At 41.8% G+C, this 17,176-nt stretch overlaps 3 protein-coding genes across 3 annotated transcripts; 1 reads left to right on the top strand and 2 right to left on the bottom strand.

The window, feature by feature from the left end:
* Window positions 1–2,519: 2,519 nt before the first annotated feature.
* On the top strand, window positions 2,520–3,017 carry LOC311147196 (corticoliberin-like; the record flags this gene model as incomplete). The annotated part of the gene is made up of 1 exon (XM_084183833.1): window positions 2,520–3,017. The coding sequence occupies one exon, from the start codon at window positions 2,520–2,522 to the stop codon at window positions 3,015–3,017; it is 498 nt and encodes a 165-aa protein (XP_084039959.1).
* A 718-nt stretch (window positions 3,018–3,735) lies between these two features.
* On the bottom strand, window positions 3,736–9,672 carry LOC311147029 (E3 ubiquitin-protein ligase TRIM63-like; the record flags this gene model as incomplete). Its single annotated transcript, XM_084183638.1, has 9 exons — window positions 3,736–3,831; window positions 5,540–5,928; window positions 6,108–6,232; window positions 6,324–6,346; window positions 6,622–6,855; window positions 7,041–7,136; window positions 7,312–7,492; window positions 8,872–9,047; window positions 9,505–9,672. The coding sequence occupies 9 exons, from the start codon at window positions 9,670–9,672 to the stop codon at window positions 3,736–3,738; spliced, it is 1,488 nt and encodes a 495-aa protein (XP_084039764.1).
* A 1,266-nt stretch (window positions 9,673–10,938) lies between these two features.
* On the bottom strand, window positions 10,939–16,831 carry LOC311146816 (dnaJ homolog subfamily C member 5-like; the record flags this gene model as incomplete). Its single annotated transcript, XM_084183415.1, has 4 exons — window positions 10,939–11,024; window positions 12,282–12,453; window positions 14,081–14,294; window positions 16,725–16,831. 4 exons carry the CDS (start codon window positions 16,829–16,831, stop codon window positions 10,939–10,941), a joined length of 579 nt encoding a protein of 192 aa, XP_084039541.1.
* Window positions 16,832–17,176: the final 345 nt, after the last annotated feature.

Genomic DNA, 17,176 nt, shown 5'->3' with positions numbered 1-17,176 from the left:
GGCCGAGCAGTAGCCATACCAGGCAGTGAAGCAACCAGTAAGGATGCTCTCAATGGTGCAGCTGTAGAACTTTGTGAGGATCTGAGGACCCATGCCAAATCTTTTCAGTCTCCTGAGGGGGAATAGGCTTTGTCGTGCCCTCTTCACGACTGTCTTGGTGTGTTTGGACCATGATAGTTTGTTGGTGATGTGGACACCAAGGAACTTGAAGCACTCAACCTGTTCCACTACAGCCCCGTCGATGAGAATGGGGGCGTGCTCAGTCCTCTTTTTTTTTCCTGTAGTCCACAATCATCTCCTTTGTCTTGATCACATTGAGGGAGAGGTTGTTATCCTGGCACCACACGGCCAGGTCTCTGACCTCCTCCCTATAGGCTGTCTCATCGTTGTCGGTGATCAGGCCTACCACTGTTGTTTCGTCGGCAAACTTAATGATGTTGTTGGAGTCGTGCCTGGCCATGCAGTCATGGGTGAACAGGGAGTACAGGAGGGGACTGAGCACGCACCCCTGAGGGAACCCAATGTTGAGGATCAGCGTGGCAGATGTGTTGTTACCTACCCTTACCACCTGGGGGCGGCCCGTCAAGAAGTCCAGGATCCAGTTGCAGAGGGAGGTGTTTAGTCCCAGGGTCCTTAGCTTAGTGATGAGCTTTGAGGGCACTATGGTGTTGAACGCTGAGCTGTAGTCAATTAACAGCATTCTCACGTAGGTGTTCCTCTTGTCCAGATGGGAAAGGGCAGTGTGGAGTGCAATAGAGAGTGCATCATCTGTGGATCTGTTGGGGCGGTATGCAAATTGGAGTGGGTCTATGGTTTCTGGGATAATGGTGTTGATGTGAGCCATGACCAGCCTTTCAAAGCACTTCATGGCTACAGACTTGAGTGCTACGGGTCGGTAGTCATTTAGGCAGGTTATCTTAGTGTCCTTGGGCACAGGGACTATGGTGGTCTGCTTGAAACATGTTGGAATTACAGACTCAGTCAGGGACATGTTGAAAATGTCAGTAAAGTCACTTGCCAGTTGGTCAGCGCATGCTCAAAGTACACGTCCTGGTAATCCGTCTGTCCCTGTGGCCTTGTGAATGTTGACCTGCTTAAAAGTCTTACTCACATCGGCTACGGAGAGCGTGATCACATAGTCATCCGGAACAGCTGATGGTCTCATACATGCTTCAGTGTTGCTTGCCTCAAAGCGAGCATAGAAGTGATTTAGCTCGTCTGGTAGGCTTGTGTCACTGGGCAGCTTGCGGCTGTGCTTCCCTTTGTAGTCTGTAATAGTTTTCAAGCCCTGCTACATCCGACGAGCATCAGAGCCGGTGTAGTACGATTCAATCTTAGTAATGTATTCACTCTTTGCCTGTTTGATGGTTCATCGGTGGGCATAGCGGGATTTCTTATAAGCGTCCGGGTTAGAGTCCCGCTCCTTGAAAGCGGCAGCTCTACCCTTTAGCTCAGTGCGGATGTTGCCTGTAATCCAGGGCTTCTGGTTGGGGTATGTACGTACGGTCACTGTGGGGACGACGTCATCAATGCACTTATTGATGAAGCCAGTGACTGATGTGATGTACTCCTCAATGCTATCGGAAGAATCCCGGAACATATTCCAGTCTGTGCTAGCAAAACAGTCCTGTAGCTTAGCATCTGCGTCATCTGACCACTTTTTTATTAACTGAGTCACTGGTGCTTCCTGCTTTAGTTTTTGCTTATAAGCAGGAATCAGGAGGATAGAGTTATGGTCAGATTTGCCAAATGGAGGGTGAGGGAGAGCTTTGTATGCGTAGTAAAGGTGGTCTCAAGTTTTTTTTCCTCTGGTTGCACATTTAACATGCTGGTAGAAATTAGGTAGAACGGATTTAAGTTTCCCTGCATTACAGGACAAATCTGAGGGGGCACGTGCCCCTATGGGCATGACGCCTCTGCTTGCGCAGACTATCATGTCAGAGCATGATGACATGGCCTCAGGTCTATGATATATAAGTGTTGTTTCGATGCTTTTTTGAAAACGCACTGTTGCAGGTTCATTGGAAGGAAAAAGAACTGTAGAAGAGGATATCCTTTTCATTGCAACTTCAGGGGAACATCTTCTGTCACAGTTAAACTCAGGTATTTGACAACAACTTGAATTGTTTGTTTCTTTTATGGAAGTAGTTGTGGTGTTGTGTGCAGATAATTATTGATAGAAATGTAGCCTATTTACCATAAATTGTAGTACTTAACTGTTGACTCATACAGTATTAACTATTATTCGATGGGGTGGTAATAGTTCACATAAAAGTTAATAATACAATATTGTAATTAAATAAGACATTACAACATAAGCAACTGCTTTTATTTAGTTTTTCCATTTCAATTGGTAATCAATGCAAATACAAAACAGATAAATTAAAACGTTTTGTCAAAGTGACACCTACATCCTAGGCTACTCAACATGTATCTTCGCTTTAATTAATTTAATTGTGATTATGAACATGATAAAATGAGCCTATATTTCATTCTCAGATTCATCCTGATCTCCTGAGATGAAGTTCAATGTCTTCGTTTCCGCTGTGGCTCTACTTGGTGCCTTCCAACCCCGCTATGAATGTAGAGCACTTGATCCATCCCACAATCTTCCCGCAGAGCTGCAACAGCAACTCCCTATTCTTCTGAGACTAGGAGAGGAGTACTTCAGTCGGCTTGACAACTCCAATCAAAATTCGCCCCAGTCCTCCTTGTCGAATACATCTCCTGGAGCTGCTGCGCCGTCAACAACGGTCAACAGAGCTTTACAACTTCAGCTTACGCAGCGTCTTCTGCAAGGTAAAGTCGGTAACATCAGTCGGTTTCTGAACAGCTACGCTAACCAGATGGATGATTCCATGGAGAGAGGAAAGAGGACCTGGCCAGGCGAAGAGCCACCGATCTCATTGGACCTGACGTTCCATCTGCTGAGGGAAGTTCTAGAAATGGCTCGAGACGAGCAATTAGTGCAGCAGGCATATAGTAACCGAAGAATGATGGACATATTCGGGAAATGAGTGTTAGAAATACATTTGCCATAAAATGTACGTTACTATTCCATTTTTGTATTACTCTTGAATTGGTTAACATTCGTTCTTTAATTTATTATTTTTATTGATATAAGCAAGAGTTGTAAAATCGAGTTGTAAATCGCTTTGTAGTAATTACATTGTGTGATGAGAAGCAGACATAGCCAGTTGAAATGCTGAACACAAATATCATTTAATTTTCTTAATTTATATTCAAGAATAACATATTTTGTATATATTGTTCAAACATTCATCCACTCTGAAATGCCCTCTCATTGTACAACTGGTTAAAGTTTGATAATAAAATAGGCCTACAATATGACTATCAGCAGCCAATCATATTTATTGTGCAAGAGAATGTCTGATATTTATATTTGTAATAAAAAAAGTTTCAAAGTTACATTCATTGCTTGCGGTGTAGCCTAAATTGAGTGTCTCGATACATTGAGGCGTATTTCTGACTCACGCGTAAATCTATTCCCCAAAGGTGTGCCAAATTATACACGGCTTTCTCAATACAGAAATCTGCCCAAAGACATTTGTTTTTACAGTAGTATAGAAGTGCTAGAGAGGATTTTCAGAGAAATTACAGTTATATAACGGTAACAGAGTAATTATTTAAACCGTGCCTGCAGCGGGAGGCTGACTCAACCAAAACAATACCTAGTATTACAACAATTTAAAAGTATTGAGGTAAGATGATCATCTACTTCTGGTTGTTCAGCCAAGAAAAGGAGAAGACGTGTTTGGGTCCATCTTTGTCATCTGTGTTTTGCTGACTTGATGCCGTATCAGAAGTAATCTGTGAAAAACAAAGAACAAAACCATTAGAGGTCCCTTATGTCACTTAACTATTGCAAAGGTACTCGTTGTATAAATCGTCCATTGTTCAGAATTGGGTTTGTAAAGGGGATCAAATTAAAACTCGCAATGCATACTTTACCCCTACCCCTACCTACACGTACAAATTACCTCGACTAACCTGTACCCCCGCACATTGACTCGGTACCAGTACCCCATGTGTATAGCCTCATTATAGTTATTTTATTGTGTTATTATTTTATTTTTTACTTTAGTTTATTTAGTAAATATTTTCTTAACTCTATTTTCTTCAAATTAAGCGCTTGTAGGTAAGCATTTCACGGTAAGGTCTACACCTGTTGTATTCGGCGCATGTGACAAATAACATTTGATTTTGATTTGATTTGAACAAGTAAAGTATAATTTAGAGAGAACATAAAAAAATATTTATGTTATCTATAACATGTCTGTAGGTCCATGCAAAATTAGAACTAAAATGAAGGAAAAATTCTGACATGCCTCAAAAGAGGATATTAGACATTCAGAGTGGAAAATATTGTTACTTACATATTACAAAGCACCAATTTAACACAATTTTCATTAAGGAAATCAAATATATTGTAGAGTCTAAAGAACTTATTTGAGATACCAAATACAAAATAACTCTAACATAAAAATACATGTATACCATATTTATCTCACCACACTCACCACACCACCCATACAACATGATGTCCTGAATTACCATATCCACATCCATACAATAAGCTCAGAGTATACAATATCAGGCAGCAATTTGACCTGATAAAAGAAAATTGCACTGAATTGAAACTTCTCATGTTTTCAACTTAAAGGGGGTAACCTTTTAAGTGTTATAGACTGAGTGCTTAAGTATTAGTCAGTGGACAAATGTAAGCAACATGAAGTGATGATTTTAGGTTATGCGCACGCCACGCACACACACACTCACACAAACACACACACAAAGACCCTTTCTGATAAACGCCTCTATGAATCTGTAGGCCATTCTTTTTTTTTCCCTTCTGGAATGAATACAAACTGTTCCAGGTGGCTTTTCACTTTTCAATTGAATCCACATTATTATGTTGGTGTAAATTCAATGCTCATTCAAATCAGCACTCCACATGCAAATGAAACTCAATGGTGATGACATGTAACAGAGTGGTTGATAATTATCCCAATGAAAACAGCAGCGTCCCCCTCCCTGCTTCACCCCTAACACACGCAGGGCTACGGCAACCAGAGAGCAGGCAGGTGTCTCATCATTAAAGCCTCCTGCTGAGGTGAAAGCCACCGCCGTAACCCAGGCCAGGTCCCATGCAGGCCCACTCCGAGCTGAGCAGAGCACAGCTGCTTTAAATAGTGACTGGAATATTCCGATACAGATTGGATATTGACTGGTTTCAATAGCCACATTTTCCTTATACAGAGGGCAGGAGATAAAAGCCAAGTAATATTAATATTAGTTTTATATTTTAAAATATACATATGTTTAGTGAACTGAAATTTGACCTTGACCTAGGGGTTTCCTTGAGAAATACACACTCTCTTTAAAGGCCCTTACAAGACAGCTGCTGGGATGGAGTTAGCCAGGGCTCATGAGTTATTATAATATCATATATTATTGCTGAGAAATTTTCAGTAAATTTCCCGGCTAGGCTGTAGTGTGTCACAGACGCTCCTCTCACCTGTGTCGGTGGCTCCGCTGATGGGAAGTTAACCAGGTTTGTGTTTGGGAACTGAACAGGGTTTGTGGTTGGGGTTGAGAAGTAGACTGGGGTTGTAGCGCGGGCCTGTGCGGTGGCAGTTGGAGTTGGCGTTAGTGATGGGAATTGTACTGGGGTTGTAGCACGGGCGGGGCCCTGTGGGGTGGCCAGGGTAGCCATGACACCTAGGGTCTCAATAGGTCTCTGAGGGAGGGGTGGGGCTACTGTCTGCTGCTGGGGCTGTGGAGGGTTGGCCTTAACGATAGAGGGCCCTGCAGCAGAGGGGGAGACATCTTCACGGGTCGCCCCTGTCATCAGCCTCAATTCTACTTCCTCTTCTCCATCTTCAAATTCCTCATCGTCTTCATCATCTGAACAATAACCAAGAGTTCAAAATATGAAAAGAGTAAATTGTTTAATTTTACTTTAGTTTTACATTGATCTTGCTGTTGTTATAGTCTCTTTTGTGGCACTGAAAGAAGTGATTTTGGACATTGTGAAAGAACATTGAAATGCCGACGTCACACTCATTATACTCAATACTTCCTACCTTTCACAAAATCTATAGTGAGCAATGCCCTCCTCTCCCGCTCAAAGTTGGCTGTGTAGTGATCCATGTTGTCATAGCCACGCTCCACTTTGTCCAGATGGGAGATGTTAGTGCCTGCAATGAGCCTGGTGGACCGAGAGAGAGATCACTGTTACACTGTCGTTTCTGAGGACCAGCACTATAGTCTGAAACTGGCAAAAGGGTATGTGTACTCACTTTTGTAGAAGAGGCTTTGCAGTCTGTGGGAGCAAAGATGAGAAAGGAATTACTTCTCAGAAAGCTCTGATGTAGACATTGCACAACATGTCTTCTGAGAAAACATCTCGGAAGACATTGCACAGCATGTTTGTAATAACATGTTACACTTTTTATTTAAACATAGTACATAACCAATTATGATATTGATTTATCACTGATACAGAATTTCAGATGGCTATGTGCCTATTTTATTTGTTATTTGAATAGATAAAGGCCATTCTTGTCCTTTCTGGACAAAAACTACATTTTTCATCACCTGCAGGAAGGTAGCCATTTCTGACTCCTCCATTGTCTGTATGCCTGTCTCCACAATCTTTGCCATGTTCTCCAGGTGCTCTCTATACTTCCTCATGAGGCCGTTTATATAGTCCAGTTTCTCCTGTTGCTCTGCGTTGATCTTCAGGGCCATGTCTCCTTTCCGCTCCTCCAGGATGGCGTAAAGGTGATCGAAACTTTCACACACTTTGGATTTCTGCCTCCTGCCATTCTCCTGTAAGACAGCCATGATTGTACTGTAAGGTTAAACTGACAAATAACTAGGTCATATAGATATTGTCAGTAGCGAAAATGATGGCGCATAAAAATTAAGAATACAATTTTTACCATCAATATTGTTTAAGTTTTATACAATGTGAAAATGCTGTTATAAATTAAACAAAAGGTTGAAGGCTTCACCTCAACGGCCTTACAGGTCTCATCCAGTTGACTCATGATGCCTTGAATCCTGTCGTTGTTCCCCACTAGCATGGCTATACAGTCAGTCAACTCAGTCTGGAACACACAGAGGAGCTCCAGCATTATTTAAAAAAATGACATTTTATGTATCAACTCTGATACTCTGTTCATTAGAAAAAATAGTACGTTTGATTTCAATTTGATATACCTGTAAAGCATCATTATGCAAAAAGGAAATAGACAGATATAAACGTAAAATAAATAAGTTAACCTTTTGCTTATTGAATACAGTGTTGAGTGGGGCCACATCACAGTCTTTGTGGGCTCCAAACACCTTGCAGAGAGAGCAGGTGGGCACGCCACACGTCACACAGTAGATGTTGATCTTCTCACCCTCATGCTCCTCACACATGGGCTGGTCACACTTGGCAGGCTCAGGCTCAGGCTTGCTGCTACAGTACAGGTGACAGTTATACTTTGGGGATCCCGTTTATTAACACTACACATTGGACAAAGACTTCATGGTGACCTTTTTAAAAACTCAGCAGCCCTGGTGTAATCGAGATACCAGTGAGAGTTTGTGAGCGAGGAAGCTATACTGTTAATCGAGCAGAGTAATGTCCGTCACACTGGCAAGTCACAAAAAACTGTTTGTGTCCACAGTGCCTAAAATGTGACTGTTCAAGCCATAATAATTTAACATCAAAGTAAGTGAAAGAATGTAGTACAGACAAACAGACTTTCTCCTCATGGAATGTTGGCATTTCAGAATAGCCATAATATATGTTTATTTGGCAACCAAGAGTATGCTAACATTTTGAATAACTGTTTTTAATAGTCCACTTGTGTTACGTAGGCCTAAACCACGGTTGCTTGATGAGCTTATCACACCACTGTGGCCAAAACGCTTGCTGCACTTGGCTCCCAGATTCAAGCAACGGTCCATGTGAAAATTGTATTTGTCTTGTCCCGGCAATCTACTCAATAACTTTAAATTGATTGTGCTAAAATTATACGCTAAAATGGCAGGAGCAGATGACATCTTTTCAGAGATTTACTGTTTTGGCTTTTTAGGATAACAAAAAGTAACTACCATGAATGTAGTTAAGTGAATTCATGTAGCTATTGCAGATACATATTCTGTAGGGAATCTATGACGTATAGTTAGTGACAGAAGTTATGTTTTTCTACATTTTACATTTTAGTCATTTAGCAGATGCTCTTATCCAGAGCGACTTACAGTTAGTGAGTGCATAATTTTTTTTTTTTCATACTGGCCCCCCGTGGGAATCGAACCCACAACCCTGGCGTTGCAAACACCATGCTCTACCAACTGAGCTACACGGGGCCCGTCTATCCCTCCTAAAAGCAGACTATATACTATATTGATGTCTAGAGAATGTAGTACGGCTCAATGTGGATTAAAAATAGGCCTCTCTTAACTGACTGCTGACTAACAGGCAACGTGTCGAGCCACCCATGAGTCAACACCTGATTTCACAATGGTGCTCTACAAAAACAAATATATTCTCCTTCAATTTTCAATTTCTCATCAGTAGTTTTCCGATTCATTCTATATGTTGTTCTGGATAGTATGTAGTCTTCTTGATGTCCAGATTTGTTGGTGTGAGGGTTTGCTGTATGTCTAGTGGGCCAGACATACACGGGACTGCTGCTGAGTGCCTCCGACTAAATTGTTTGCCAATCTTTTTAAATAGGCCTGTAGTGTCTCACCTTGAGGACTCCTGTTTGTACATATCAACGATATTCTGTCTGTCTTAGACCAATTGTCTTAGGCCTGCTTTCTTCTCTTTGGCATTTATTGTCTCACCTTGATGACTCCTGTTCTTGTTTGTACATGTCAATTATATTCTCCACAAGCAGGTTCCTCTGCAGGCCATAGACGCCATGTCTGTCCAGGACCACCTCATGTCTGCAGGACGGGCAGCGGAAACGCCCCCCTGAAGATACCGTGGTTCCTCTGGTCGATAGATAAGGGTTTGAGGCCTACACAGGACAGCAGTGTATCAATGGCATTAGATAAAGCCGGTGGACATTTTTTAATATAGGCCTACCATTGTCTAAAATTGGTTAGTAGTATTTGCATTGTTTACTGGTTAAAACGTGTGTTAGTTTAATCTGTAATGGCATGGGTCAAGAGGAAACACTTGTTGTTTCTTTTCAGCATCACCCTGAAGAAGGAACAGTGATGCCGAAACGTTGGTGGTTTTTTACCCAATAAATTACTGGGAGGTTATACATGTGCGACTGTCTTTGTTTTTATAGCTTTTCTTTTCAGCATTACAAAATAAGTGGTAATTGAATAGTGACAATTGAAGGATGAGCAATACCTTCACTACAATTTCAGAATGCTGTACATGTAATGTATATGAATGGATAAACCTTTAAGAGACAGCAGTAAAGGTTAAAGGTTAAAAGTTCAGCTGTAAAATAACCAACCTACCTGGAAAATATCTTGGGCACATTTTCGACAAAGGTTGTGTTGACAAGGGAGAATGACCACCGGTTTGGTAAACATCTCCAAACAGATAGGGCAAATGAGCTGTTTCTCCAAGCTGTCCATGGTGCTGTCTTGCTTTGTGGAATGTGAATACCCCAGAGAGATGCTCATTGCACAATGGAAAAACAAAACCACTACTGCTGTCTTTAGGGATACCAACAAATGGTCCCCCAATGGTCCCTCAATCCCTAAAGAACTGACTTGGCAAAGATCAAAGATGTCTACTCCTTTAGAACAATGCAGAGTCACTGGGCCTGCTCAGGCGGTTGTTGCTGTCCTCAAAGTTCCTTCTAACGGATCACATTGCTCCCTAGCTGGCAATCCATTGAGTGTCACAGGCTGTTTTTAGAAACCCCACGTCAAGGGTTGCCATGCTTACTTGCCCATATATGAAAATGTCACGAGAAGGGTTAGGGTGTTCAGCTGTTACCACCTCTGAAACAGGAAGGGGTAGGCCCATACCTCTACCAAACAGAGTAGGCTTAAGTTGCCCCTAGACACTGATCTTGGGTCAGTTTTGCATTTCCCCCACTAATAGTTAAGGTTAGGATTGGGGGAGGGGAAGCTGATCCTAGATCTGTACCTAGACTTCACCCCGGATGGAGCCTTTCAAACAAATTCATGATGGCAAGTCACTGCTCTGACTCTTGAACAATAGTGGGCTTTAACTCTGTTTAGAGTTGTCAATCAGTAAACAATCATTGCTTTTGTAGAAAACATTAAAGTTAGCCTATATCTGTGAAATGATTAAGATCAATGTTAAAAGACTCCAGTCCACATCCCAATGACAAACATAATCTATTGCAAAACAGTGGTCACCTAATTTTTCAAACAAATACCAGTACATAACCTTGAATAAATTACGCTATGCTGATACTGTAAGCAATGCCCCAGTCATACATTGATTGTGAACCTGTCATCAGCCTACAGCATTAAAACAAATACACCCTATATATACACTCATACCAATAAATCAGATACCATTTCATGTTGACTGTATAGGCAGATAAAACAATACATTTATTTTCAACAAAATACTTTTGTTGTATTTTTTATACATACACATACTGTAATATTTACACACTGAGCTATTTGTACTGTGTCACAAGTGAAGCCAAGGCACCCCAGAGTGTTTAGGTATTTAGGTAAGTGGACAGAGATGATGGATTTAGTTTGCAGGGGAACAATGACATCAACTACCTCCAATGAAAACAAAAAAACTGAAATCAAGAAAATGTTTTGAATAAAAACAACCAAAAGCACTTATTTACAGAGAATGTAATGGGGTTAGAGTGTGGGAACAGCCATTGACATAGAAATGAACTGTGTAGTGTTTATGTAGTCTAGTGCCTCTCTACGGTTTGTAGACGTCCAAGTTCAGGTGTAGCTTCGGTGCCCATCCCCAATCAACTGTGTCTTTTCACTGGCATTAGTTGGCTGGTGCACAACCGGAGTGTCCACATCTGGATTACACAACAACATTGTGAATAATGACACTAACATTCCCTACAATATCAAATGATCAGCATAGACACCTTTGTCAATCTTATTGTTGTATTTTCTCTCACTCCGTTCATTGATGTTACACTTTGTTTTCACTATTTAACGGTATAGTTAGTTTGTTTGTTGTTTGCAGGACATAAAGGTATGTTTAGAAATTATTTGTTCCTCTATTATTTTACCAAGATGTTATAGGAAATGTTTCTGAATGGCACAAAGATGATGTATCACATCAACACAAAGCCATCACAACTACTTGTTGTTGAATCTCCAGAGACATTAACTCATTGTACATAATTGCTCCTCAACTTCTCATAATTGATGCATTGGCAGAAACAATCAGCTATTTATCTGGCTACACTGATTCCCATACATTTGTAAACATGTAATAAACCTCTAAGTACCATTCACAGTAACAAAGTCAATTTGTAAGCCGGGATCTTTTTTCGAACATGGATGTTATATAAATATTGTGCTGTTGAACTCGTAGGAAAAATAGCAGCCTATGTGTTTCTTAAAGGGATACTTCGGATTTTGGCAATGAGGCCCTTTATCTACTCCCCCCCGCAGTGGAGGCTGGTGGGAGGAGCTATAGGAGGACAGGCTCATTGTAATGGCTGGAATGAAATGAATGGAACAGTATCAAACACATCAAACATATGGAAACCACGTTTGACTCCGTTCCATTTATTTCATTCCAACCATTAAAATGAGCCCGTCCTCCTATAACTCCTCTCACAAGCCTCCACTGGTGAAAAGTAGTCATGAGCTTTCACCTCCCTCCATGTTCACCTTTCCATGTGGACATTGGTCATCAGTTCCTTCTTGTGAAGGCTGTTAGTGGTATGACATGAACATCTTTCTGCTGGTGCTTGCGAGCATTCAACTTTGGCTATGTCAGTTGTTGTTCCCTTTCCCTCTTGCCCTTCTCAAGTGTGAAATGCTTGTGTGAGCTTGTGTGTGTGTGTTTGTGTGTGTGTGTGTGTGTGTGTGTGTGTGTGCATGTGTGAGTGCATGCGTGCTTGCATGTGTATGTGTGTGTGTGTGTGTGTGTGTGTGTGTGTGTGTGTGTGTGTGTGTGTGTGTGTGTGTGTGTGTGTGTGTGTGTGTATGTGTATGTGTGTGTGTGTGTGTGTGTGTGTGTGTATGTGTATGTGTGTGTGTGTATGTGTGTGTCTGTATACTGTATGTGTCTGCCCTCACTAACTGTGTCCCCTCACCAGTCTCCTTGTCGTGGCGGATCTCCTCCTCCAGGTCTTCAGGGGAGACATAGCTATCTGTTCCCTCTCCAGGGTGCATGGGCTTCAGCTTCCCACAGCAGCAGTTACAGCAGCAGCACAGGCAGCAGCAGCAGTAGCACCCTGTTGTCACGCCACACAGGGCAAAGAGACCCTGACAGGAGAGAGATATACAATGCCTTCGGAAAGTATTCAGACCCATTGACTTTTTCCACATTCTGTCACGTTACGGCCTTATTCTAAAATTGATGAAATTGTTTTTTGTGCTAATTTATAACAAATAAAAAACTGAAATCTACATTTGCATAAGTGTTCAAACCCTTTACTCAGTACTTTGCTGAAGCACCTTTGGCAGCGATTACAGCATCGAGTCTTCTTGGGTATGATGCTACAAGCTAGGAACACCTGTATTTGGGGAGCTTCTCCCATTCTTCTCTGCAGATCCTCTCAAGCTCTGTCAGGTTGGATGGGGAGCATTGCTAAACAGCTATTTTCAGGTCTCTCCAGAGATGTTCGATCGGGTTCAAGTCCGGGCTCTGGCTGTGCCACTCAAGGACATTCAGAGACTTGTCCCGAAGCCACTCCTGCGTTGTCTTGGCTGTGGGCTTAGGGTCAATGTCCTGTTGGTCCTGAGGTCCTGAGCACTCTTGAGCAGGTTTTCATCAAGGATCTCTCTGTACTTTGCTCTGTTCATCTTTGCCTCGATCCTGACTAGTCTCCCAGGTCCTGCCACTGAAAAATATCCCCACAGCATGGTGCTGCCACCACCATGCTTCACCGTAGGGATGGTGCAAGGTTTCCTCCAGACGTGACGCTTGGCATTCAGGCCAAAGAGTTCAATCTTGGTTTCATCAGACCAGAGAATCTTGTTTATCATGGTCTGAGAGTCCTTTAGGTGCCTTTTGGCAAACTCCAAGCCGGCTGTCGTGCATTTTCTTGAGGAACGGCTTCCACTGGCCACTCTACCATAAAGGCCTGATTGATGGAGTGCTGCAGAGATGGTTGTCCTTCTGGAAGGTTCTCCCATCTCCACAGAGGAACTCTAGAGCTCTGTCAGAGTGACCATCGGGTTCTTGGTCACCTCCCTGACCAAGGCCCTTCTCCCCTGATTGCTCAGTTTGGCCGGGCGGCCAGCTCTAGGATGGAGGCCACTGTGTTCTTGGAGATCTTCAATGCTGCAGAAAGTTTTTGCTACCCTTCCCCAGATCTGTGCCTCAACACAATCCTGACTCGGAGCTCTACGGACAATTCTTTCGACCTCATGGCATGGTTTTTGCTCTGACATGCATTGTCAACTGTGGGACCTTATATAGACAGGTGTGTGCCTTGCCAAATCATGTCCAATCAATTGTATTTACCACAGGTGGACTCCAATCAAGTTGTAGAAACATCTCAAGGATGATCAATGGAAACAGGATGCACCTGAGCTCAGTTTCGAGTCTCATAGCAAAGGGTCTGAATACTTATGTAAATAAGGTATTTCTGTTTTTCAATTTTGATACATTTGCAAAAAAATCTGAAAACCTGTTTTTGCTTTGTCATTATGGGGTATTGTGTGTAGATTGCTGAGGATTTTATTTATTTAATCAATTTTAGAATAAGGCTGTAACGTAACAAAATGTGGAAAAAGTCAAGGGGTCTGAATACTTTCCCAAGGCAGATATAAACATATAAACATGCACACAGACACACTCAAACACAAACTCAGTAGCTCGCACCAATCTTTCACCTCCATTCATAATAAAATCATCCAGGGATTCCGGATAATTGTGAAAGCTCACCTTAGCCCACCAGGTAGAGAGCATGAAGTAGGTGTTGACATTCTCCTCTCCAAACTGCTGGGCCACATAAAGGCCAAGGGAGCCGTAGCTGTCATAGATGTTTCTCTTGGTGATGTCTGACAGAATGGAATTAGCGCTGTTGAGCTCCTTGAATTTCTCTGCTGTCTCTGGGTTGTCAGGGTTCTTGTCCGGGTGGTACCTCAGAGCTAATTTTCTGAAAGGTATTCAAAAGTAAATCAATGAACACACAATAACAATAACAGAAACAGGGTGAGATGGAGTGTAAAGATAGATGCTGTATTGTCTGTTTAGTGTTTACCCTACAGCTCTATGCTCTATGGGATTTCATTAAGGTATTCTCTTTGACTTATCTAGACACACACTTGTTTGTCTGGATCTATCCCTGCTGGAGCTAAGCCCACTGCCCTATCTGGAAGACGACAACACAACGGAGATGTGGCATCTGCTGTGGTGCGTGAACATGCTCTGCAAATGTCTTTTTTAGTATTAGAAACCACTTAGGAGTATAGCTGTGGGATGATGTTTAGGTGGTGGGGTGCTGAGAGGTTATTATTATTTATTTATTTATTTTATTCTGATTTATCAGGGGGTGCTGCAGCCCACTCAGCACCCCTACTTCCCGCAGCTATGCTTCAGAGTTATCGATGTTCTTGAAAATTGCTAACACATATTTAAGATATTGAATTAATAAAGTTCAGAGAATATGAAACATGAACATAATTAGGGGTTATTCATGTCTGCAGTTAATAATAACATTGCAACTACCATCTTACCTCAAAATAGATAACCGGGCATAAGGCATAAATCTATAAATGTATTACATTCTTTGTTTAAACAACATTAGGGCATTGATAAACATGATTTGCTTCTTTACATAAGTTGAACACAACAACACTGTTACTACATGTCCTATCAGTTCTCATCAATTTTCTGCCATGCTGTGGAAAATAAGTTACATTGATTTTTGCCTAGTTTCCATAACAAACCAAAAATAGAGTGAGATGAATTAACATTACATTAGTAGAAAACAAACGTTCCAATCATACATATAGATTCAGTGATAAATGTTAAAAGAGGGGCATATCTAGAGTTGAGCGTGTGTAGAACACATGAGTGTGCATAGATTTAGTATGGATTAGACTGCATTGGAAAATGTGAGTCATCATGGTACGAGTGTCTGTAAGTGATGATCACACAATTTCTTCCCAACATCTCATGTGATACAGTATATGAGAGATATACAATGAGTATACAAAACATCAAGGACACCTGCTCTTTCTATCACATAGACTGACCAGGTGAATCCAGGTGCAAGCTATGATCCCTTATTGATGTGACTTGTTAAATCCACTTCAATCAGTGTAGATTTGTATTTGTAATGGTATTTATTATGAATCCGACAAACAGACAGCTCGGTGCATTCAACATGTCAATACCTCTCATAAATACAAGTAGTGATGAAGTCGATCTCTGCTCTACTTTGAGCCAGGAGAGATTGATATGCATATTATTAATGTTAGCTATCTGTGTACATCCAAGGACCAGCCGTGCTGCCCTGTTCTGAGCAATTTTCCTAAGTCCCTTTTTGTGGATCCTGACCACACGACAGAACAGTAGTCCGGGTGCAACAAAACTAGGGCCTGTAGGACCTGCCTTGTTGATAATGGTGTTAAGAAGGTAGAGCGGCGCTTTATTATGGACAGACTTCTCCCCATCTTAGCTACTGTTGTATCAATATGTTTTGACCATGACAGTTTACAATTCAGGGTTACTCCAAGCAGTTTAGTCAACTCAACTTGCTAAATTTCCACATTATTTATTACAAGATTTAGTTGAGGTTTAGGGTTTAGTGAATAATTTGTCCCAAATACAACGCTTTTAGTTTTAGAAATATTTAGGACTAACTTATTCCTTGCCACCCACTCTGAAACTAACTGCAGCTTTTGTTAAGTGTTGCAGTCATTTCAGTCGCTGTAGTAGCTGACGTGTATAGTATTGAGTCGTCAGCATACATAGACACACTGGCTTTACTCAAAGCCAGTGGCATGTCGTTAGTAAAGATTGAAAAAAGTAAGGGGCCTAGATAGCTGCCCTGGCTTTGAGTAAAGATGAAGGGGAGGAGACAGGTTAAAGAAGGATTTTTAAGCCTTGAGACAATTGAGACATGGATTGTGTATGTGTGCCATTCAGAGAGTGAATGGCCAAGACAAAAGATTAAAGTGCCTTTGAACGGGGTTTGCTAGTAGGTGCTAGACGCTCCGGTTTGTGTCAAGAACTGCAACGCTGCTAGGTTTTTCATGCTCAACGGTTTGTGTCAAGAACTGCAACGCTGCTGGGTTTTTCATGCTCAACGGTTTGTGTCAAGAACTGCAACGCTGCTGGGTTTTTCACCCTCAACAGTTACCCGTGTGTTTCAAGAATGGTCCACCACCCAAAGGACATCCAGCGAACTTGATACAATTGTGGGAAGCATTGGAGTCAACATGGGCCAGCATCCTTGTGGAACGCTTTCGACACCTTATAGAGTCCATGCCCCGACGAATTGAGGCTGTTCTGAGGGCAAACGGGGGGGGATGAAACTCAATATTAGGAAGAAGTTGCTAATGTTTGGTATATTTCCCACCTGTAGGACTTCTTGATGTCATCATGGGTACAGCCTTTTTCTAGCCCAAGCACTTGATACAGAGACTCTCCCGAGGTGGACAGAGAGCGCTGCCTTGGTTCAGACATCCTACCACCATTACCTGCTGGAGGTAAGAGGGAGGACAATGGTGAATTAGATTCATACCAATACAACCATTAAAAAACACACTCAGTCAAACCATGAAACTCTCTTTTGACAGAAAATAAATGTACAATCAAGAAATTATCATAGAACGGGACAAAATAGGTACCTGGCTTCCCTAATATTATGCAGCAGTTATCCTTCTTATTCCTTTATGTTATCAAAGTTCTCAGTTAAAGTCCTCTCTCTACCTGGTGAGGTGTATGGTGACGATTGAGTTGCAGTGGACTGCTAGCTACTGTTTCTCAGACCTGAGGTGCGGTGAAATGAAACATTCATAAACTAGAGGG

This window comes from Coregonus lavaretus, assembly GCF_964263955.1.
Source record: "Coregonus lavaretus genome assembly, chromosome: 19".
Taxonomy (NCBI): domain Eukaryota; kingdom Metazoa; phylum Chordata; class Actinopteri; order Salmoniformes; family Salmonidae; genus Coregonus; species Coregonus lavaretus.
Note: the sequence above shows the minus strand (reverse complement) of the source record. Positions and strands in the feature narration are given on the sequence as shown.